Source organism: Diuraphis noxia, unplaced genomic scaffold (assembly GCF_037042655.1).
Source record: "Diuraphis noxia isolate RWA-SAM2 unplaced genomic scaffold, SU_Dnox_SAM2 contig0004, whole genome shotgun sequence".
NCBI classification, from domain to species: domain Eukaryota; kingdom Metazoa; phylum Arthropoda; class Insecta; order Hemiptera; family Aphididae; genus Diuraphis; species Diuraphis noxia.
In genome coordinates this window covers 28,715,694-28,741,548 of record NW_028301714.1, presented here as the reverse complement: position 1 = coordinate 28,741,548, position 25,855 = coordinate 28,715,694, and the positions used below count along the sequence as shown (strand labels likewise).

At 26.6% G+C, this 25,855-nt stretch overlaps 3 protein-coding genes across 4 annotated transcripts in view; 2 read left to right on the top strand and 1 right to left on the bottom strand.

Moving 5' to 3' along the window:
- Positions 1–1,918: 1,918 nt before the first annotated feature.
- Ak6 (adenylate kinase isoenzyme 6) lies at positions 1,919–4,209 on the bottom strand. Its single transcript, XM_015523537.2, has 4 exons — positions 3,709–4,209; positions 3,432–3,586; positions 3,219–3,364; positions 1,919–2,202 (listed from the first exon to the last, which is right to left on the bottom strand). Exons 1-4 carry the CDS (start codon positions 3,737–3,739, stop codon positions 2,007–2,009), a joined length of 528 nt encoding a protein of 175 aa, XP_015379023.1. The 5' UTR covers positions 3,740–4,209; the 3' UTR covers positions 1,919–2,006.
- A 3,515-nt stretch (positions 4,210–7,724) lies between these two features.
- On the top strand, positions 7,725–13,065 carry LOC107173128 (uncharacterized). Its single transcript, XM_015523523.2, has 4 exons — positions 7,725–7,879; positions 9,165–10,128; positions 10,205–10,848; positions 12,003–13,065. The coding sequence occupies exons 2-4, from the start codon at positions 9,180–9,182 to the stop codon at positions 12,903–12,905; spliced, it is 2,496 nt and encodes an 831-aa protein (XP_015379009.2). The 5' UTR covers positions 7,725–7,879; positions 9,165–9,179; the 3' UTR covers positions 12,906–13,065.
- An 8,450-nt stretch (positions 13,066–21,515) lies between these two features.
- The window catches only part of LOC107173157 (protein diaphanous homolog 3-like), a 40,810-nt gene continuing 36,470 nt past the window's right edge, over positions 21,516–25,855 (top strand). The window contains exon 1 of one of the 2 annotated variants that reach the window (XM_089225141.1): positions 21,516–21,700. The gene's annotated coding sequence lies outside the window, so the exon portion shown is untranslated. The remainder of the gene's footprint in view (positions 21,701–25,855) is intronic. The other variant, XM_089225140.1, reaches the window with a different exon arrangement.

Here is a 25,855-nt window from a genome sequence, read left to right as displayed (position 1 = left end):
AAGTAATTGAAACTTTTAGAGCATATTATATTTTATAAATTTATACACAAAATGCCATTTTCAAATTCAATATTTTCAGCAAAAATGAATTTAACCTGCTGTCAGTGACATACTAATAGTGGGATACCCCTCTTGCGGATATTTTAGAATGAATTTTTTAGTATAAGAAAACTGAAATTTAGGGTGAAATGTCAATTGAATATAATAAAACAAATACATTCTCGATATTTTTTGCTATGTTCAGGTGTCAGGGCATCCAATATGAAAAAAAAAATGTATTTGATCCCCCCACCCAAAATTCCGGTCTAAGTATGTCACTGCCAACTGTAGTACCAAATACCAATGCCTAATAGTAAAATAAATTACTTATATCACAATAATATATTAATATCATGATCATAAAAATATATAACCACTTTAAATTAAAAGCTGACCACCTTTGTCCCAAATGAATTTATTATATTTACATAGAGATTAAGCAATTGGCTTGCATCGGTTAAAATGTCAAATGCCGTTAATGATCTTCACATTTCACATGTAAAAGTAATTGGTGATGCTCTGCTGTGCATAAGGTGTCTAGAAAAGTCACTGTAATGTGTGTGTTAAATGTGAATTCAATGTTGTAAAATAATTGCAAACGAAAAACTATTATAAGCGAAGACAGTCTGATATCCTTTTTTTTTTTCATGTTTTTGTATCGAAACGACCCCAAAGTCTTCATCGACGTCTGGTTTCACTTTGGGAGGGGTAGAGTGCACGTGAGTATGTGACTCTTGTACCACCTTCTCTAAGAAGAGAATATACACGTGTGTGGACATTACTCCCAGTGGAGTGGGTCCGGTGGGGGGCAGTATAGCCAACCAGAACGACGGCAGGGGAGAGACTACAGAAAACTCTACAGAATATTTTTTGCACTAAGCCGGGTATGAACTGGTGACTGCGCACATCGTGGCCAACTTGTGTGACCACTGCCCCTTAAAAGTCTGATATCCTAGGTATATTTTATTATGTTACATTTATATTCCAGTGTTTTTGATTTTTAATTTTGAAATTCCGAATGCAACAACCAAAATCACTTACCTACTGGAAAATATACTGATGTTAAAAATCAAAGCATTATTTTAATGTATACAGACATAAAATAAAAATTCAAAAACATACATCATTGTTGTAAAATCAAAACATTCATCACTCCACTCAGAATTTAAAGTTTAAAGCTGAAAACTGTAATTAAGTGTTTAGCAAATCAGTAATCTTAATTTAAAATCTATAAACATTTGATTTAGTCAAATACAGATCGCGGACAACATGCAATAACATATCAAGTAAAGAGGATCGAGGCAAAAAAAGTTACACTTCATTACAAAATTCAAATTATCTTTCATGAATCCATTGTATCAATAAATAGTATTGTAATTTATATTTGGTCATTACTATACATGACTGAATGTCTGCATGAGTATTAAACTTGTAGGTGAACATAAATAATATAAGAAAATAGTAAAATACTACAAAATTAATTTCTTTACACTGCCTGTGTTCTAGTTGAAAGAAAGAAAATTTGTATTTTTTACTAACCATAACATAATTAATAACAGTAACACCTAGGAATAATATGTTTTCAAACATAAGGACATATTATTTTATACTTTTCTGTTATGTCAACAAAATATTATTATACAAGCACAATAGTCATATTACATATTAAGTTAAAGTAAAGCAAGAATAATAATTATTCCCTATATCTATCACCTCTGATTGTCTAAAAAACAATTTATATTATTTAAAATGTATGTATTTGTTTAATCAACACAATATTTTAGTTACTAAAATATTAAAACATTTGGTGATTGATTTTTTTTCCAATTTCAATATTAACGTAATAAAATAAGAATTAAAAGAAAATATCAAAATTAAATTATTTATCAAATAACAGTTTAATAGGTATGTCAATTTAGAAAGAATTTTTGTTTTTAGCATGAACAAGTAAACACATATACTTAATTCTATTTATCAACATTGTCTTTAATCCATTGGTTTACCCAAGCATTTATTTGAGTGATATTGCGTTCCATATCTGCATAGGTTTCATTGCGTAACTCATTTACAATGTTGTTATCATATGATTCCATAGCTTCTTCAAGTAAAGTTTGGAATATTTCACATTCTATATTATTTTGAAGCTTTTTACTTGAGTATCCTCTAAAATTAAAATTAAAATAAGAAATAATCAATTGATTTTTTAATTTATTTATTAGAGTAATATAAACTGAGTTAGTAACAGTCTAGTCGAAATTAGTTAATCTGGCCTCATCAGTTATCAGCAAAATATATACTTAGGCCAACAAGAGAACACGCTGATTCTGGAAATTCTCACGCAAACGTCACTTTGCAGGGTTCAAACGTAAATGAACTGAAAATCTGATTTTTGTCAACCTACTGTATGTTCTCTAGCTGGACAGAATATAGTAGTGTTTCCATATATTAGGCAGGACTATCAAACGAATATTGATAATTATATTTAAGCTTAAGAAGACATCACACAGCTTTTAAAGGTACTTTTAATGAACTACATAGGTACTGAGAAAAACTAAACATTTTAAGCCATTAATATATTTAAATACTAATTTAAAGTTTCAACCATTATAGGCGTGAAAAATACCATTCAGTCTATATTCATACTATTTGGGCCAGTTATACCGTCTCTGATTAAAGTTAACCGGAGTTTAATTGGCCGAATTTGCACGGTTAAATATCTGTTATTAGCTGATTAAGCGTGATCGAAGTTTAACCGTAGACGGTACAACTGGCCCTTAAGAAACCAAATTTGTATACAGTACAAAAGACAATATTGTATTCTATGTTACAGGATTTTATTTCTTTTGATATCATTAATACAACACAATACAAAAATAAGTTATATAAAACATACAATCAATGGATATTAAAATTAGATTATAATGTATGTATTGATGAAATTAAAATAATGCAGAGAAAATTTTGTCTTCAGTATCTTATATAAATTAGGTTTCTTATCAACACTTAAAACTTAAATTATTCTTTTTTCCTACTTGTAATAACTACAGAGAGCATAGATCATCAAATGAATGTTTTCTAGTATGATTTACTTTATCATGGATATAATAATTAATATTTTCTCATATAATCCAAGTTTTCAAATTCTATGTTAATGACCTACTTTAATCTACGTTACCAACCTTTTTTCAAGACGATCATATAATAATGTATTATTAGTTCTCAATACAAATACTACATCAAACCATCTTTCAGGAAAGAAATCACAACCATGGTAATCAATTATTTTACCTCCTTCTTCCATTCTTGATTCTAACTCGTCCAATACCTTAAAATTTTAAAATAATTAAGTGCATACAAATCAACAATACAATAAACACTCTATTAATAGTTACTTTATCTTCATTAAGGATGTGGCATTCCAATTCCTCATCATATCCAGAATAACAATTACACTGCTTAGCTACTTGACCAACTTCAATCCATTCCATATCTAATCCATTTCGAATTAATTCTTCACACAGTTTCGATTTCCCTACACCAGGTGTACCTAAACGGAACAAATATTCAAACAGCTTAAATTACAATGTAAATAACCAAATTATTTATCAGAATTTGTTGAGTAATTTAGTAAACTTCAACAAAACTTAAAACCTAACCATAATAACATACCAGTAATGAGAATATTTGGTTTTCTTCTCATCTTTAAAAAATTTTAAATTATTTCGTAGACAAATCTAAAGTAATAAGTAATAACTAATAACTTTTAATTGTATATTTGTATTATTCGCGTGTTCGCTACACTGAAGTACTGAATAATGTGGTTAAAATAAAATTCGAGATAAAGAGTTTGCTTTTCATAATAAACTATTATTATTTAGAATCCTAATCATAAATAATATTACTTGAAACTTTGAAATTTGATAAAGAAGAATTTATTAAAAAAATACTTATTTATTATACCCAAATATTATTAAGTTACACGGTAACACTTTAAAACATGATACATTAAATAGGTATGTCAGCAATTTACCGGTTTTGAGACTAATCGCGCACCCACCCTCCGCCCATCCATGTACTGTAATTATCATGCTTTAAAATACAAATCATTTTTATTTACAAATTAGATTTGAGAATGAACCATAGACATATTATAAATCATATGTCATATATGTTTTATATGATCTAAGGAATGAACAATGAAATTATCTCTCGTATCTTTCATGATATCTTATCAATGGTACAATATTGACGCAAAATATCACGGCAGTTTGGTAGTTCAGTATTGATCACCAGAGTACGCTACCATTCGCACGAAGGCCGATTTTTATACGAGTCCTAATGTAGATTATTTATAATTTTATATTTAAAATTAAAATTGTATAAGTCTTAAGTGTATAAATTGTTATTCAAATGTAAATAATGTGCATACCAACATAATACATAATAGTTTATGTTATATTGTATTGATTATTAAAATACACAATTGTTGTGGAATCGTGTACAAATTATTATGTAAAAATTGTAATAATAGTATATGGTATTTAGCCATATCGCACAAATATATTGATTTAAATAAAATGTATATTTATATATTCATTTATTAATTGATATATATACGTAGAAAATAGAATTAGTAAATAAGTACAATTTAGTGCAATAGGTATAAGATACTGGTACTAGTTCAAACTGCTAATAAAAGCTCAAATATACCGCTACTACCTACTATCCCAAGTCCCAAATATAGGTACACCCAAATACCCAAACAAAAAATCTTAATTATATTTATGTAGGTATCCATATAATAAAATGAGAAAAAAAATTAAATATAAAGTATGATGTAGAGAACATAGATCTACAATAGAGAATTGAATATATTATCAATTAAAATAATAATATACACATAATAATAATTAATAATACTTATAATTTGATAATATTCTATTTTTAATTCTTATTTAGGTACCTAATTGTCTGTTTTTATAAGTCTTATGACTTACTATTAATTGTCTGTAGATTGTTAAATTGTATTATGTACAACGTTAAAATGCCTGACAAATATTTTATGCCAGGATGCAAAACTGGCTATGCCAGTTTTAATAAAAAGTTAAAACTAAAAAATAAAAAACCACCTATTTTATTTCGTGCACCAAAGGTAAGTCATAATTCTTAATACCTACTATTGATTTATTTGAGGAAAAAATGTATATAATTTTCTTTTCTACCAAAGAACCTCCGAATGAGCATTATCAAATGAATATGAAAATATGTTAAGCCAAGCATGCGGTGAGCAGAAGCTTAAACTGTAATGACTAGTGTATTATTATTATGCTACCGGTATCAATTCTATAACTTTCATTGACATCATAAAAAATGCAAAAACTTGAATTTGTGCCTAACTAAAATATCAATAATAGCATAATAAATAATTTAATATTAATCTCCTCATTCCACTTTTGGTAAGTGTTATACACACATTTTAATAATAAAATATAATATTATTACATTAGTAATAAATGTAACATGTATGGAGGGCAAAGCCCCCATGTAATTTACTTAATATTTTAAAAATACTAAGGCTGAAGCCCCCCTAACTTAGAAGTCTAGTTACACCTATGCTCATTTCAATCCTAAATTTGTTCTTTTAAAATATGTGGTAAATATAATTGTATAGTTATATACATAATATAAATAGGCTGAATTTTTTATATTCTAAAATAAATAAATTCTGACCTAAAAAAAGTGAATACTGTTTACTATTAAATAAAAACAACTTAGTTGATTTTATATTTAGTATTTACAAGGACCATAATTCAATTAATAAAAAAGATAAATGATTAAGTTTCTATAACTGCAAAACTCAATAAATATATATATATATATATTACAATTAAGTTTTCAAATTATTTAATTTTACTTTAGGATAAACAATCTCTGGCGGTTTGGAACAAACATATTCCCCGTGATGATAAATTATTAAGTGAAAAAGATTATGTTTGTGAAATACACTTTGAGGCCAATAGCATGATTAATATTATGAGTTCAAAATTACTGAAGAAGTTAAAGAAAAACTAGAAAGAACTACTCCAACCTTAAAAAGAGAGGCAGAGACAATCCCTACAATTTTTCCAAGTCTTTCCGAAGTATTTAACTAAAGCAATAAAAAAATGTCCAGCACCAAAATCACGTTTGATAAATCCTACAAAAAAAGAAAAAAATGATGAGAATATTGTATTAGATTATGAATATATCTCAATAGATATAAGTGAAACTGAATAAAACATCAGAATTTTGCACCGAGAGGCCTCTACTATTCCTCTTCCAGGCACCGTGGGGGATTCACTTCTCCAGGAAAAACTATACTTGCTCATTTAAATTTGAAATTAAATAAAACTGTGATAAAACTATATTATTTACTAAAAATTGTATACCTATAGTACATATTTCAAAAAAGCTAGTCGTATTTCCAGAAATTAAATGTAACTTAGATCTCCAAAAACTAGTACAAAATATTGATGAATTAATTCCTTGCGCTGTATATACTGATAACGGCCTTCTATCTCCTAAATGTATTGGTTATGTAAAACAAAATCTGTCATTGCCAATGAATTCCAAAAGAAAGATAAGGTTTATTAATTGTAGGGAATTAAGAAGAAAAAATCAAAGAAAATATACAAAAAAAACCAAGAGTAAAAATTATTGCTTCTTATCTAAAAATGAAAAGTGACCTAAATAGAAGACTACACAGAAAAGTTAGTATTTTAAAAGTTAGTAGTTTCCAGGTCTTCCAAAATATTTACAATCAAGAATGTTTTTTGTATGTGATGCAGAAAACGCAAAACTAGAAAAAAATAAAAAACAAAAAAATTTAGCAAAGCAGTCCAAACTCTTGTACCTAATTGTGTACCTACATAACATTGTTAAAATATATAACTATATAATAAAACTTCCCAGAAAACTTCCTTAATCGATACTATTTTAAATGTTACCTAATTGAATAGAATAATTACTTTAAAATAATTCTTACGTGGTTATTGTTTAAAATATTGAAATAATAATATAAAAAACGACAAAATGTTTATAATTTTTGATATTTTACATTAAAAACAATGTATTCACAAATTCACAATATAAAAACCGGCCTTCGGGCGAATGGTGGCGCAACCTGCCGGAGACACCAAACTGCCGAGATAATTTGCTTATTTGCGACCGGAATTTACAAGTGGTGTCTTCTCTACATCGTGGTTGTAAAGAAGATGAGAAGAGTAAAACCAAAGTTAAAATCAAAGTAAAACCAAGTTCTGTGGTAAAACATGCCAAATGTTGTCAGGAATGTTACACCATGTTGTGTGCCCCAGTTGATCATGAAGTACAAGACAGAGAAAAATTACTGGAACTGAAAAATTGTGGTTATTTACTTGTATCATCTAAAGAACTCTATGAAATTATTTACCAAGTAATATATTATAACTCCAATCCATTTAAGTAAAGCACATAAGACTTTTTTTACTTCTCCGAAGTTTTTTTTTGGACATAAGGTATATCTTAAATTGTGGTCGTTACCATTTACACTATCTGGTCACCCTGACGGGCATACAGCCATATTATCATAGAACAGTATGTGATATTATGTACAATTATTAATAAATGCCGGTCGGCCGTTAGTCGTCACGGCGTCACTAGCCACTGCTACTGCTGTCACTACTCAGTACTCACTCGAGTACTCGACCCTCCAGTCTCCACAGTCCACAGTCGACACTCGACAGCTGGGGAGCATAGATGATAGATTCGTTCGGTTTGATTCAGTCACGACTCGCGACCATCACAGTTCTATAATTAAGAAGTAAGTTTATTTTCCTCAAGAATAATAATTGATAGCTGAACATGGAATTTATATTACAATAATATAGATAGTTCGAATGTAATTTATAATTATTGATACTATTAACTATTAAGTCTGTTACTGCTTAATTATAATTTGTAAGTTATTCATTTATATCTTATAATATTGTGAGCGTTACTGCCTTGCTTAAACTACGTGATTTAATATTGTCGCCGATTGGGATCTAATAACCCTACTGTATATTTTACTGTAAGGCTTTGTAGGGTATTTAGATCCTACAGTTTAAATTTATATCTAGGCCGTGTAGGGTTCTGACAATACATTGTCAATTCTGGCCTCCTTGGAATTTCTATGAAATTAAATATAGTCCGAGCAAATTTTTTTGTAAAACTTACATTTTTTTTTTAAATCAAAAATCAAAATATAAGAATTCATGGAAATGATGACCGCAATCTCGTCAACGTCTATGTTGGGTTAATTCACCCTACACGGCAGTCAATCTGTTATTTTAATTAATAATAATAATATTTAACTTCATAATGCATTTTAATTATTCATAAAGATAAATTAATGAAAATAAACTGCATTGTCGTGCATTGTTCAGTGGAGTTCGATCAGAGATTCCCAACAAGAATGCCATCAACTTAAATTGAGGGTGCTGCAAAATTAAGCCATAGGGTGCCTCCAGATTTTTAGTAAATAACTAAGGCTGAATTTTTTTCTAACTATTTAAAGAATGCTTTTGTGGAAATAACTGCTGTATAGGAGATTTTTCCTTATCCTAGTCATTAAGTAGATTTATAAAGAAATTGTGACTATGTGCTTGTTTTTGATATTTTTCAATTACTGTAAGAATAATCCCAGAATAACTTATATCTGAAGACATTTTATCATAGCCATTATAGATTCTAAATGGAGTGATGAATGTAATAATTTTATAATGATGTATTTATTTTGTTCTTTTTTTTTGTGTGTGTATACAAAATGTTTAGTATAAAAACACTGATTTTCAACTTTAATATCTTTTCTGATAGGAAAGTAAATCTTGTTAGTTAAGAAATCAACATTCAAATCTACAGTACTTTTCTAAATAATTGAGAAAAATAACACTATTTAGGAAAACAGGAAATTTTAAACAAAACTGATTTTTGACTAAATTGATTTTCTTAGATTAATCTAATAAAAAATTAACAGATAATCCCCAAATGTCTATACATATAGTTTATACAGTAGATATATTTTATTTTTGATTAATTTAACTTGTTTAACTGTTTTTATTTTTTAGTTATACCAATTCAAGATGAACAACCAAACAAGTTCAACTGATTCAACATTTAAAATGCCGATGGCACCTCCAATTTATCCCTCTCAATCAGAAGCATTGCTTTTTCAAGACATTATAGAGGAGAAAACTATTGCACTTCACAGTATATTGAATGATTTTTTGAAGGTGCATCCTTATCGTAAATTTGATATTGAATTTAATATGTTTTTAAAACGTGTAAAACGTATTATAATTGATGGGCATCGTACTGGTTCTAATGTCTCTCGGATTGCCAATTCATCACATATTGCTCCACTTTACTCTAGGCCATCAGCAAGTTTCAATTACAGGCCATCTACAAGTTTTAATTATAGACCACCAACAACTATGTCTATGGTTAGCTCTAACGACCATAGTGCACTGAGGTTACCAGAAAACAATTTTCATTCCATTGAACCTATCGAACATTCAAATCCATTTAAACCACCAGATTGTATTCAACCTAGAGTGGTATTATCTTGTATTGAACAGTCAAATTGTATATCTCATGAGTCACCTTCTACAAGTTCCACAGTTATTAAAGTAAGCGAAAATAATAATGTTACTGTTGAAAAAGATGATACTCATAAAATTCCTCAACAATCTAAATCTTTATCAATAAATCAACCAACTGCTCGTAATACATATTCTGATGTAACATTTGAAGAAAATAATTCAATATCTGAATCGCATAAAAATGAAAACAAAAATGATGATAATAATTCAATAGAATCACTTCTTGAAGGTGTTGGATTCAAAATTATTGTTGGATTAACAGAAAATAAAAATGAGACCGCACAAAAGAGTAATGCAAGTCAACATCATGATAATCAATTATGTGTATTAGAAAATGTTGAAAAATTCTTATCCATGTGGTCTTTAAATATGAAACTAATCAAATCATCTGAACAATCAAATATTTCAAAATATGTTTTAATTCTAACTGGTAATTTAATATATTATTTTATTAGCTGTATTTATAATTTCTTAATATAATTTAACCAAAATTATTTGTATTTTAGGAAATTTGTTGGATGAAGATAAGCAGACAGTTGTAGAAAAGCGTCATGATGCTGGCATTTTAGAAGGCAGAAAAGAAAATAGCTTAGTCAAAACCAAAAATGGACTATACCGTTTGGTTGGCAATATCATTGGTGGATCACCTAACGAACTATATCAAACATGCTTATCTAACAATGGCATTCCACGGACATGGAGAAAAATTGTGAAACAACTAACTGGGGTTGAAAATAAAACAAAACAAATGTTTGATTTTTCAATAAGTTCCCCCGCAGGTCCAATTGGCAGATCAATAAAACCTGCTGTAAATCTTGATGCAAGTATGACCAGAAAAGGAACAACTTATAGTAAAAATATGACTCTTGCAAATCACAATACAAATATAAAAAGAAAATTGTCAGAATATGGAGAAACTGAACATAAAAAAATTAAACATCGTAGATTCTGTGAACATACACCATTGTTACTAGCATCCACACCAAAAAAACCCAAAAAACAACCCACTATGTTTGAAACTCCAAGTGAAATTTTGAGAAAGAAGATAAGTCAGAATCTAAGCAATAATCCAAACAAACGGCTAAAGCTGAATAATATTAACGATTCTATCCATATAAACAAAAAAAGACAATCTCAGTCAAAAGAACAGGTATAATTATACTAATACATTTATATAACATACATCAATTAAGTTTCTGTAATAGCAACAGCATAACAACATAAATAGTTACCGCAGTATTAATCTTTTTACTGAATTAATCATGAGTCCCCGCCACATTTAACTAGTTTTTATAACTAAATAAAATGTATAATAATGTTTTAATAATTTATGGTTCACTAGTTATATGTGTACTGCTGATGTATTCCTCTAATGCTACTTGCAAGGTAGCTTGTTGTCATTAACTCAAAATCTTATTCCTGTCAATTATTGGCAAAATCAAATATATTATGTAACAGATTGTACAAACAAACATTAATGTTAATAAAATATATATTTTAATGTACAACAACTTTTTTTTAAATTTTAAATTTGCATCTATCATCTTGAATTTCAAAAACATTGTGTGAGTATCTTTTTAAAATGCAGTTTTTAAAATCCATTTCTTAGTGCATCTTTATGTTGTGATATAAAGGCACCTGATCAATTTTAAGTTAAGCTTAAGGTTTAAAAAACAACAATTAATATTACATTATGTTAATCAAAAGCATGCATATAATTATTTTACATTTTCTAAAAACAAAATGTTTAAAGATTATAAATATCACCCCAATTGAAAATAATGGTTCAATAGTATATAAAAAAACGTAAGGCACAAAACTGATGGTTGTAACCTGTTGAATATGTAAGAATGAATATAATTGTAGGGGCGAGAACCATTTTGACAAAAGCCATTTCAGTTGTTTTAAAATTAGGTTTGGCTATGGTTTAAATAATATACCATTTTTAATAGACTGTAAAGTCAGCAAAAGTTTTTAAAAATACACATTAAATACAGTTATAATATAATATTTAAAATTATCATTATATGTCATTAATTTTTATTTTTATTCTGGACAAAAAATATGAAACGTCTTAGACAAAGGTTATCATAGACATTTGTACTAGAGTACTAAGATTTGAGCTATGTATTTTTCTGTGGCCATCCCTCAATTGAATGTTTCAAATATATTATTGATATTTGGGTAAATAAATCTTATTTTATAAATCCCTATTTAATTATTTCTAGTCAAAACAACTACTATTTGTCTAACACATTTTTAATAGTTTTGTTCACTAATTATTCCATTATTTTAAAATTACAGACAAACCTATTTTTGAAGCCGAAAATACCTGAAAAAACATTGATAAGTAATAACAGTACAAAACATACCAACCAAACCTCAATAAATAACACAAAAAATAGTAATGAAAACAGTTATAGTAGCAGTGGTACAAAATCAAAAAATAATACACTAGAAAACTTATCTGTGACAAAAAATGATACCAATCAACAACCTAAAATAAACTCTACCAATAATAGTGCAGACAAATCTATACTTAAAACAAGTTTACTTTCCAAATCTAAAGAAAATTTTAAAGCCATAAAACAAACAACACCACAAGTACCTAAAAATAAAACTGTTACAAAACATGTAAGCATCGTTAAAGAAATTAAAAAAAAAAAAATATCAGCTTCAGAAATTTCACTCAATAAAAGCAAAAACAAAAGCATAAGTACAATCAGATCCAAGACAAAAAAATGTGATAAAGGTTTGAATAGTGTTGTACATAAAAAGTTGGAAGAAGATAAATCTAAAACAAAACAAGTGCATTGCCCAAACAGCTCATCGACAGAAGTGGACCTTTTTGGTTGTGTAGACCATGCTGATTATGGCAATGTAAGTGATTATAATGTTATGGCATCTCCGGGCAAATTAAGTGTAGTGTCAGGTAATGATCAATCTAGGAGTGTGACGCCTCCATTGTTCAGTTATCAATGGAATTCAACAGCCAAATCTCTAGCCATTAGTGAACCACCAACTCCACTGAGTAAATCAATTGAGGCCAAAGCTTTAAAAAGAGTCAAACCTCCCAAAATTACACTGGAAGATGAAATGAAATTCAACAAAAAACAAAATAAAAAACAATCAATTGATTTCAAAACAGCTTCAAATAAAATAAACAAAATGTTAGAATTTGGAAATGATGAAGATGAAGAAGATTAACTACTGTTTTTTGTATTTTTTTAAACATTTCTTTTTATTTACTAATTTTCATAATCATTTATTAATTACATTCATTGTCCTTATTAAGAATACCTAATTTATACATTTTTTAGAGATTTTATGCCTTGTTATTTAAATACATTTGTATTATTCCCTTTCATTATTTTGTCATGAAAAATATTTTTAGAATAATTTTGTTCCTAAGTGGTGGTAGGAATATCAAGTTGTGATGTGTTTTCTTATAATATAAGAGATCTAAACAAACATCTATGTACAATTTTTGGGATTTAATCGTTAATTTACTTAGGGTTTAGTCTTTAGTATAATACTTCAATTGGTGAACATATCTAATATTTTTTGTATTTAGTTTATCACTTATTACTAGGGCTCGGATGTTGTTACACTAAAAATGTTATAAAATTTATTACATTATTGCTGTGAAAAAAACCCAAAATTGCAATAAAAAAATATTTTGTACCAAAAAAATTTAAAAAAATATATTAACAAATTATTTTATGAAATGGATTAAGTCATTTTATTAAGTAATATTATAAAGTTTTATTAGATAGGTTTTAAACGAGTAGTTAATAAAAAAGATTCAAATTCAAATTCTCATTAGTTGTCATTAAAAATTTGGTAAATTGTGCGGTCTTTTTATTTTTTCAGAAATCTACAAATATTTTTATCAAAATTTAAAACTTTTTATTTAAACTATTTTTGATTTGATTTTTAAGAAAACCTTACCTTACCTTAAAAATTATTGCACTGTATAATCTAACAAAAAAAAGTGAAAACATAAAAAAATATATAAAATTGTATTGAAAATGACGACAATCAACAAAATTGAAAAAAGGTCAAAAAGTTGCACTTAAATTTTTTATATATTAATTGGTACTCGTTTGAAATAAATTTATAAATTACTTAGCAACGAATCCGAACAATAGAAAAAAAATTGCAAATTCAACAACAGCCGACCCCTACTCATTACCTTCCAATGTTTTTAATTTTCATAATTGACATATTTTTGTGGACTTGGACATTTTTAATTCATATCCCATCTTTTGAGTAAAGAAGTGCATCCATATTTCATGCCTTTTAATGCATAAATTCACAGCCCTCTTACTGGGTGAAATAGCTGGTTTGGACATGGTGGTTAAGATTAATTTAATGTTATGATAGTATGTATGGTCCAGTGGCCTATTTATTTATATATATTTTTTTTTAAATATATTTATTAGAGTATTAGGAAGAGGATAACAATCGTGAAAATAAATTAACTTATATACAATATTAAGTAGGTACCTAGTTTAGAAGTTAGTAGTTATTATCTATGTTCTCGATATATAAATGTATTGATAATATGTCTTATAACTCAAATATTTTATAAAGGTATATACCAATAGCGAGATATGTTAGTAAAATCAAATTATCTAAATATTTCTATTCATTGTTTAAATTATGGAGTTATGCAATCAGGGGGGTTAGGTCCTAACTCAAGGAGGGGGGTTGAACCTCCCCATGACCTCACTAACCTATGTAGTCTTGTGTGTTCGTGCTTATATATATAACTCACTGGAGCAATTTTCTAAAAAAATTTTTTTTTTTTTGTTAAGACTTCGACAACTGAGGTCATTAGCCCGGGGGAACTGTAGGGGAAGGTACTGTAGGTTTTAAACACGTGGGTATTTTTTGGCAGAATTTTGAATGGGCACCCGTAGGTTTCTGCCATGCCTGGTTGGGGCGCCGCGGCCTCTCTCTCCAGACACCGCAAAATGCCCAAAGGGCGATGCCGCCCGTGACCAAGGTTCGAACCGGCGACTGCGTGCATGGCAACAGACGCCTTAGTCCGCTCGGCCACTCCACCCCCCTTTAAATTATTGTATGTCTACATGCAGTATACAACGATTGCATACATTATCTGTTAAGATTTAAGAACTGTAAGATTAGATAGGTAAGTAAGGTAAGTAAGATTCAAGGTTTATAGATTATACAGGTTGCCTCAAAGTCGTGTATATATTGCCTACCCTCCGCAGCTCCATCATACCGTGTGACGTCATTGTCGTACAGATTTTGATGTATACTGTATCAGGGCGGTTGTACCTATAGTTTTAGTAGTTTACTTTCCATAAATTATTTGTTTATTATTTTAATTTTTTGTGTTTAATAAAACAGAACAGGGAAAGAGGTATTTATATTATTTAAAAGGTGTATTTAATAATATAGGTAATAGAAAATAAATAACTAATTATTGTTTTTAGGAAAAAAAAAATATAATCAAAAATATATTGTAAAATCACCACTCACTATCTAAATAAACAAATATGTTCAAATAGTATAAATAATATACCTAATATAATATAATAATATGATATACATAATACAAAATATACACTAAATAATATCGAAATGTTATAGGAATATACAAATTTATTGAATACTAGTGGTTTGTTCAATACATCATACTACATAATTATTTAAAAAAATAAATGTATAATTATGTTATTGTCTTTCTTAGTTTATTTTGTCTTTGTAACTTTATTTTAAATTTTTTTATTTTTCGCATATAAATTAAATTTTGATTAAGATATTTCATTCGTATGATTATTTTTTGTTTTATATATGTTTGAATTATAATTTTATATTTTTGTTCCATTATTACTCTATTATAAATTGTATTCGTCAAATATTTTACAAATTTACAATGTATCGTCCTTTGGGAATTTGTCCTTTCCTAAATTTTATAAATAATTTTTCACAACGTAGTATTAGCTTTTTGAAATCAATGCTTGGAACTATTAATCCGCCATAAGATAAATGCTGTACACATGTTGACAGTGTATAATCATTACAGGTACTTATAGTACGTATCTAGTTTCGTATTAGTTTCGATTTGTACGCGAGTGTTTAACATGGAACTTGTAAAAATCAAGTAAAGAAAATGATAAAATTGCATTACACGAGTATACTTTTACTATATTATACAATGAATGCTAAAGTATAATTCGATAAAAATGTTCAAAAAGTTCATCAATGCAATGTGCAGCAATATTAATTACCGATTTGAACTGTAAGAAAACCATACGTTTTGAACAAAAACATTGTCGTGCTGCTAATAAATGTTAAAGAGGCGCCATGAAAATCAAGCAAATTATTAAGGATAGGTAGGTCATAAGGAAGAGATCCTTTATAACTGATTAACTGAATAAATACATTTTTATATTTTTTAAATAATATTATTATATAAGATATTCATTTTTTTAAATTTTTAGAAAATTTATTATGATGTTCGATTAAACGCCTTATGTCAACGTTTTGATGAAGATAAATCTGCAGATATTCCTAATTTTTTAAAATAAATACGTCAAAATATAAGAAAGAATTCATTTATAACTGAATAAATACATTTTTATATTTTTTAAATAATATTATTGTATAAGATTTACTTTTTTATAAAATTTTTAATAAATTTGTTATATGAAGTTCCCATTGATTCACTTGTGTCAACGTTTTTATCAAAATAAATCTGCAGATCAATTAATTTATTATAATTTTATATTTTACATATTTTTATATAATATGTAACTGATTTTTTTTATCGGGGACTTTTTTCATAATATTGTGTGTAATCTGTATTTTGGTATTTGGTAATGTGTAATGTGACAAAGTCTCAGTGATAAAAAACAAAATGTTCAACCCCCCTCCCCCCACCATTGAAAACTCCCGAGTACGCCTCTGTATGCAATATGGAAACAGTTTAATTATATCAATACCAAAGTTAATAATAATTGATAAGTAACCCCATTTATGGATCAAAATTTTCTTTGTGTTAGTAATACCTACCAAATATTCTTATAAATAAGTGTTATGGCTTAATCAAAATAAATATTTGATTTCCCTGCCAGCAATAAATTTGTAATACATTAAAAATGTGAATGTAGGAAAAAAAAGAATGGAAGAAAAATCCACGGAAAAAAAGCCAAAAAAAAAATCCAGGGATAAAAAGTCACGGGAAAAATAATCCACTGAAAAAAAAGCCATGGGAAAAATAATTTAATATATATCAATTAAAATTAAAGTATTAAATTAGGTATTATTTAAAATTTTTTTACACATTATTGGTCATATTTTATACATATATATATATATATATATAATTATTGAATTTTTAATTAGAAATTAGGGTTTACCAGTAGTGATCATTGCGCGATGGAACGCATATGATATATGAACTATGAAGACGTGAGTGGGTTCACCATACGGCGAGTTATGGTACGTGGCGCGCTCGAGCACCTCAATATATAATTATTAATACACAGGTTATAATATGTTATTATTTATTATTCATAGTAATAAATATATTTTACATTCTAGACAGCAATGAATGTATTGATTTTATTAAACAAAAAGTTTTATTTATTTATTTTTTTATTAATTCACAAATTGGGTTTTTTATTCCATTACAGTGTACCTACTTAATGTAACGGACATAATATGCACAATTTATTTTATATACATTTCAAGTTAAAATTGTTATGATTATATAGATCATAAATTTATTTTAACATTTTTTTTAAGGCATTCTATACGTGTTTATAAATTATTTTTAAAATCCACCAAGCATCAACAATAATTAGTGACTACTAATTATGAAGTATTAGTAGTTGTTTTTTAAGTAAAGGAAAGTATTAATTTTAATATGTCCCGGTTACAATATTTCCATTTGTATGAGTGTATGACCCTTCATCAATAATCATTAATCAATATTGTTTAGTACCTACAAATTTTTATGTTCTTATAAAAATATATTTTGAATTTTACAAACTCGTTTAAGCTGCACTGTAGAATTTTTAATACTTACTATAGGCATGTATATTATTATAGTTGTATAGTAGGTATCTAAGTATATACAAAATAATATTATCATTATGTTCGGTACCTATATAGTAGCTGCGTAGCACAGTAGCTGGAATAGTAGTATTGTAACTTGTGTTATCATCACGAACTAATAGACATTATATTATTATATCTCAGTTCTTGGTTATTATACTAATAAGTTATTTTAAGTATTTTAACAACGTTCATATTTTTAAGTCATAAATTATTTAGTCATAAGCAGTAAAAAATTATAAAGAATCAAGTAGGTTAGGTATTATCCACTGACAGTGTAAGCGTAGTGTGTAAAGAGAGAAATATTTTTAAATTTCAAATGAACAACAAAATATTACGTAGGCACTAATTTTTAAGTAAACTTGGAATCTAAAACCCATTTTTTAAAAGTATTTTTTATGAAATTTAAGAACTTCGCAATTACGAAATTATTCTATTATGGATTTATTCAGATTTTACAAATGTTTAAACAAGATTTTTAGGGATTTAACCCCCATTTTTTATAGGTGCATTATTCTGAATGTTTAAGGCATAATATTCCCAGACCTCAGCTATACTGATTAGTCACGCAAATACACAATATTGTATATTTGTATACAGGATTCGTTTTACCGGAATTTTATCGCAAAGGAAAATCTCGTCATTATACCCGCTCGAGAGTAACTTAAACTATTAATGGTTGGAGATGGCATTGAGCCTTCGACCATAGTGTATGAATTTGGTGGGCCACGGTTCACATTTGTATACGGTAACGCTGTTACAGTATATATTTTTAAAGTAGATAAGAGATAGCCGTGATTCTTACCATCGTCATGTCTCATGTGCGATGTGCCTGCCGTTATCTTAAAAAACGCAGTCATCACCGGACTTTTCCTCCGCGTCCGTCGTACACATGTCGGTGAATTATCGATCAAAACCATCTTTGCTTTATCGACAATATTGTCGTTATAGAGGCAAATACGTATATTAATTTAGGTATATTATAATTTATAGTAGAATTGATTATACAACAATTTCACTTATGGTGGTTCATTCCTCCCCTAGATACGATTATGGTTTTTGATTTTTAGAAGGTATCAAGTGGCAAAGGAAATATCAAATATGTACTTATGATTTATGAAAACAATAAAATAATATGGTAGACAGGGGGTTAGTTTCGTTCATATGCTCCCTTCAGAGTATGCCCCTTCCTGGGTAAACATTAAAATAATAATAACGTTTTAGCATACTTTTAAATATTGTGGATCATCTCAACTCTTTGATTTAAATAGTTCATTATTTTTCAAATAATATGTTTTCTTCGTTTTGTATTATACTTACATGGAATTTATCAATTAATGTATACATTGTATACTGTATGAACATTGAACATAATATCGTGTATAATTTATACAATATATAGTAATAAAATATGTAACTGTTTCCAAGATATTCGATTATCTTTATATGTTCCTACCTAATATATAATATATTACACTCTTGAGTCTTGACTTAATTACATTTAATACGCTACTCAGTAAAATTTACTGTGTATATCAGAGCATAGGTAATAGGTATGCAGTAAACACTAAACAGTAACATATATAATAATTAATAAGTAATAACTATTATTTTATAATCATTTTAAGTTAACGTACAAATAAATTAGTTAGATTAAAATTTAGTCATTAAAATCATCAAACTGTAGTAAGTATTATAATAATAAGCAGAAATAAACTTAATTTTTAACTTCTTAATTCGTACTAATGGACCATATAGCTAGATAATAACACTAAGGTGTAGGTGTTAGGTATCATATTATTGTATTACTCCACAATACAGTCTACTATGTCTATTTGTTCTTTGAATCTTCTACAAAAACAATAATAGTACCATACATTTCCATTTTTATAATACCTAGTTATACACGAAATATTAGCTAATTTACTATATTGTTATATACATACTTATTATATATTATGTGCATAGATTTATAACAGAATATTTTATTATTTATTAAGATATAATACCTACCTATGTTATCCTACTTTTAGTTGTTACTGACATACCTAATCAATTCTAATTATATTTTAACCTTGATCTGTCTTTACTCAAAAATGGACAAGTTGAACACCTGCGCAACACGTGTCAACTAATTCGATGAATAATCACTATTTTTAAATGGTATTCAAATTGTTTTGGGCTTGAAAATATGAATTGATTTTATTTGTCGGTAAATTGATTACGAACAAATTTTTAATTTATATCGTCTGATGAATTGGCCTAATGTGGAATGTGTTAGGTATAAATATATATATACATATATACATACCCTATTTGTAAAATTTTGGACTGCATATTTAAGTTAATTGCTTTAAACGGAAATTGTATTCTCGCAACTGTCTTAGAAAGAGCAATGTCTTACATTATTATGTATAATTTTATATAATTTTGTATATAATAATAATTTAATAATGCAGTTAAATAAAACAACAAAATTCAGGAAATATTCTCATAACTCCTATTAATTGGTTAGCTGGTATATTATTTATTTTTTGTTTTGTAGACGGTATAGTTCCACACTTGTACATTCGTGACGGTGCACATAAAATTAGAGCCTATATATATATAGATACTATATATTTGGACATATGGTATCTATATACTTCCTCAGAAAATCAAACTATTCTTATCATTTATCACACATTTATTTCAATTGGAACTTAGAGTAATATTATCTATTATACATTTAAAACAATAGTTCGTATATTCGTATACCTATATAAATTAGCTATTTACATCGTGATATGATTTTAAAAGCATTGGATATATATATATATATATGTTGTCATCAAAGAATAATAAATAATTTATCACAGTGAATCATATAGGTACATAATCGTACACGATGACCCAGATGCCGATTCTTCAATGTTCTTTGAGTCCTTGAATTACCATATGGTTGCTTGCACGTTTTGGATACGTAAATTTCAATGCATCTTGGCCTAATTATACATAATAAATATAATTTGGTTTTATATAGAGAATTTAAAAGTTTGAGGGTTAAAATTTGAGTAGGTATGTGGATTTGGTAGTTCAAACATTATAGTTTATACTTTAGCTAACAGTGCTAACACCTATTTTATATTATTATAATAGTTAATAGTTATCAATTATCAATATTCAGTAAGTATCCAAAGTGAGTAAAGTTACTAATTTTAAAATAATGATTGTATGAAAATGATGATGATAAAAAGGATACTAAGAATACTAAGATTATAACCACAATATAATCATTAGAAAAATTAAAACATTTGAAATGTATAAATCCATTATTTTATAATGTAATTTTTAAGAATAGTCTGTAGGCACTAACTAGTTTTTAATCATTTTTTTCTGTGATATCTAATAAAAATTATTACTTTAATCTTAAAATCCCCCATAGAATATTCTACTTAGTTACACATTATTTCTGCAAAATATATAAATATTACAAATTATAACTAAAGTATTTAATATAATTAATATTAAGTACCTACGTGTAACATATCACAAAATATTTTATATTAAACGCACACTCTTGCACGTTGTTAATTATTTTTCCAATAAATGAAAACATTCGTAACTAGTATATTGTGGAAAGGGAACAGTTGTATACTTGAACAATATCAAGGAACACATGTAGGTGTCTTCTTGGATGGCGCCTTAGCAACAGTTTGTTTCTTATACCGATCCGATCAACACGTTCGTTTTTTATTTAACCTGTTCCTCGCATACAAGTTTATATTCATTTAGCTACGTGAATTAATATTATTCATTTTTTTTTTTTTTTTTTTTTTTGTGAGCAAATATTTTGATATTATCTTTGTTGTTTCTTAGAAAAAGTGTAGTGATTATCTAAACGATTAATAAATTCAGAAATTTCTATGGTATGTACCTAACTATTTGTTATTTTTAATGAACTATAATAAAATACATTATTTTAAAATACCACGTTATTTGATCATTTGTTTATAAAAATTATAACTCAATTAATGGTGAAATGTTGAGTACTTATACCGTTATACCTACCTAAATTTATCAATTTATTAAATGTGGTAATTTATTATATAACTACTTAAAATGGTATACGTATGAGAACTATATTTTAACTCTTTAGTTATTATAAAAATAATAAAGATACTTATCTATCTACTTGGAGCTATGTCTTACTTTTTTTCTTGTTCTTAAATGTCTTGCTAAAATACTGGTTATTGTGATAAAGAATTTTATCCTTAGTACAAAACCACATACACAGCTATTTATCTTTATCTGAACATGTTTTGTGTTACTTTTTTATTTTTAACAAAATGCAAATTTACATATTTATACATACAATATGTATATTTCTATCATACATAATAGTTGATATAATATCCTAGAACTTAAAAAATATAATTTGTGGTTAAGTAAAAATATTTTTTGTATGTATTTTAAGAATATTTAAACAAATTAAATATTAAGTTCTTGATTTATTTAATATTATAAGAATATTTATTCATAATTTAAGGAATAATTAACTGAAATAAATCACAAACAGTAAGGATTAAGTATAGCCGGTAAAGGTACTAATATGTCGTATGAAGTCTTGATTATTGTTAATATTAATTTCATTAGAATTATTATCTAATGTATTTATTTAATACATTTTTTGAGTATCTATTTTAAATTGTTTTTATAACAAACAATTATCACAATAATATTAATGTACTCAAATATTTAATAGTTCAGAAAATTTAATGAAAAGTAGATTTTTATAATTATTGAGGGATTTTATTTTTCTAAATTTATATATTATTTAAAGAAAGCAATAATTAGCATAATAATAATTATATAAATAATAATAATAAGTGATTTGTACTATTTGGTTGTTATTTCTTTATAATAATTAAGACCAACAAAATGTACTTTTAGATGATAATTATATTATACACTTTTTTCTTTATGGTTATGTTTTTCTGTACAAATTTACAATGAAAGCTATTATTTTGTTACCAATAAGTGGATTGATTAATAAAAAAATTACTCAACAAGTCAGTTGATTGTATTTGTATAACATAATTGGTATAATGTATTATGAGTATACGAACGATAGGCAAGAACGTTTTATAATATACATAAATAGAAATTATGTAGATCTGAAATGCCCGTAGGATACATGTATTGAATTCAGTATTTACGTAGGTTTGACTATACTAACTCAATATTATGTGTACTGAACGTAAACTGTGTACTGTGATTTGTATGCTTATAGGTAGCTAATGTTGATTATAAAAAGGTTTTATATTGCTATTTAATGTTCTTTTATAATAAGTTTAAACTGTTCTTTTCTTTGAAATCCCAACAAGCCGAATTATAAGCTGACAGACTGACAGTGTAAACGACCGGACATCAAGAGTAAAAAGGGGCCCGTCAAACTATATTATCAAGACACACCCTCTACCAACACTATTTTTATTATTTTATTAAATTTGTAACTCGTCATTGAGTTATTAGCGAGTAAAAACTGGTTATTATATACACTTCCTTAGTGTAATTTTTTTCATACAGAATTACACTTTTTAACTTAATACAATGTTTTTATAAACGTTTTACGCCTTTGCGTCATATATTTTTAGTTTTCGTTATTCATATTACCTTTTAGTTAAATTATTAATTCAATTATATTCCATAGATAAAAAATCATTCAATTCAAAATTCTGTCAACATCAACAAATTTACTATTAAAATCAAAGTTATTGATTTACCATACGTTTTGATATGTTAGGGGAGGGTTACATAAGGTATTACGTAGGCAGAACTTACCATATTAATTTAAAAAAATTCTAGATAATTATTATTACTCAAGAATAGATTTTATATTAACAAACTGGATATAAAAATAATAAAATTACTAAAAACAGTTTTTAATTATTAAAATTATCCAAATGATTTTTATATCAAGTATTTAATATTTATGTATTATTTAAAAATGTATGCAAAATTACATTTTAAAAGGAGTAGGTGCCTATTAAAATATATAATTTCCAAATTCTCAATCTGAACATACCTACTTATAAACTAAAATACCAAAGTTCTAACCCAACATAAACTTTATTTACTATTTTTCAAATCACTGTTTTATGAAATTAGTTGAAACTAATAAATGGTTATACACTTATACAATATTATATTGTATGAAGTATTTAAAAAATCGTAAATTTCAATTTTGAATATTGGAAAATCTATTAATCAATCTATTAATTGTCCAAACTTAATATTTAAAAAGTAATTATGATTATAATATGTAATAAAAAAAATCGTAATATATCAATAAAATAAATAAAATTTGTATTAAAGTTTAGGTAAAATAAAATATGACTTCATCCTGTTTCCTGTACTTGAATTTCAAAATAAACCTACTTATATTACATCTATTTGAATGTCATATTAATCTTATCATGACGTTACAAACGCATAGATATAATCAAAGCGAATGAAATAAATATTTTTCAAATACTTGGAATACTCAAAAATAAAAATTATATCTTAAAATATAATATCAATGTAATAAAATATAATATAATTATTGGAGTTTTATTGATTCTCTTTAGATCTCCACTTTTATTATACGACTTCCTGTGTTAATACCAATAATATAGCATTAAGTTGAACATTTTAAGCATATTTGATTAATGAAGATGACTAATACTAGCCATTTGTGTTGGGGGCAAGGTTGGCGTTATAATAACAATATTAAAGGACGGGACGAACAGACGGCCAGTTTCCAAATAAGGGCTCCTCTGGCTCGCCTACTACCACTCACCGCCACTAACAACTGTCGTTCGACCTTACTATTTTGTATTTGACACAAATCCAACATAGAACATTGCGATATCCTAAACAAAATTCTATATTAGAATTATATATATTATATATGTTTTCAATTCAATGACTATTTGACACACATGTTGGCAAGTTACTAACTGTAGATAATTTTAAAATATATATTGATCATTATCATTTTTCATTTTTGCAATAGTAAACTTACAAAAATTAAAAACACTATACTTGTATAGTTATATAGCTTAATAACTATACGAATATACCTAGTATTATAATTACATTATTTAAATAATAACTTATAAGAGTTTCATTTATTTATTTGAATAAAAAATGATATCTATTTCGATTACAGTTAGTATACCTAAACGTCCTAAACAATTTTAAACTTTTGTTTATTATGTCTATATGACTATACCTATATACTTATATATTTATTCATCGTATTATATAAATTGTACTGTATATTGTACAATATTTATAATTATATCATTGCATAAAAATAATGTACTCTTGACTCTGGTATTATTTATTATTTTTATTATACTGTTTATTTACTCATAATAAACAAAAACGTTTCAATTTTTGTTTTTGTTTTCAAGTACCTATATAATAGGTTGTTCTCTGAAAAGAAATCATTAAAAATAACTTGTTGATAGAAACAATCACCTCATCATTTTACCACTTGAAATTATTAAATCTTCGTTGAATATTTTACTCAATAAATATCCAGCAGTAAATATTTTAAAAGTATTATTTGTGTATTATGTGCTTGTTAATAACATAAAATAATACATAATTACTAATTAGGTACAAATGATTTCAGTTAAACAATACTTTTTAAAAACCAACTTCAAAATCCATAACAATAATGGTAAATAATGGTTATTTAGTTTTATTACTTTTATAGTATTTACAACTCGTAAAATAATTCAAAATATATGTTACTATATTATAATATGTATTTACTAATACTATACATGTACATCTGGTATTTGACTTCAATGGAGTTTCTTGAAAAGGGATCCGTAAGATTGTCAGAAGTACGTGATGGTGCATTTAGAACTATAAGTTGTCTTTCACGATAGAAATCAAGGAATATAAATGACTTAATTAATATTAAGAGTAGAAGCATATAATATTATGATAAACGAATACTAAAATAGTAAAATAACATTATACGAGTGTATTACTTAATGATTAATGCATACTAGCTGTATACA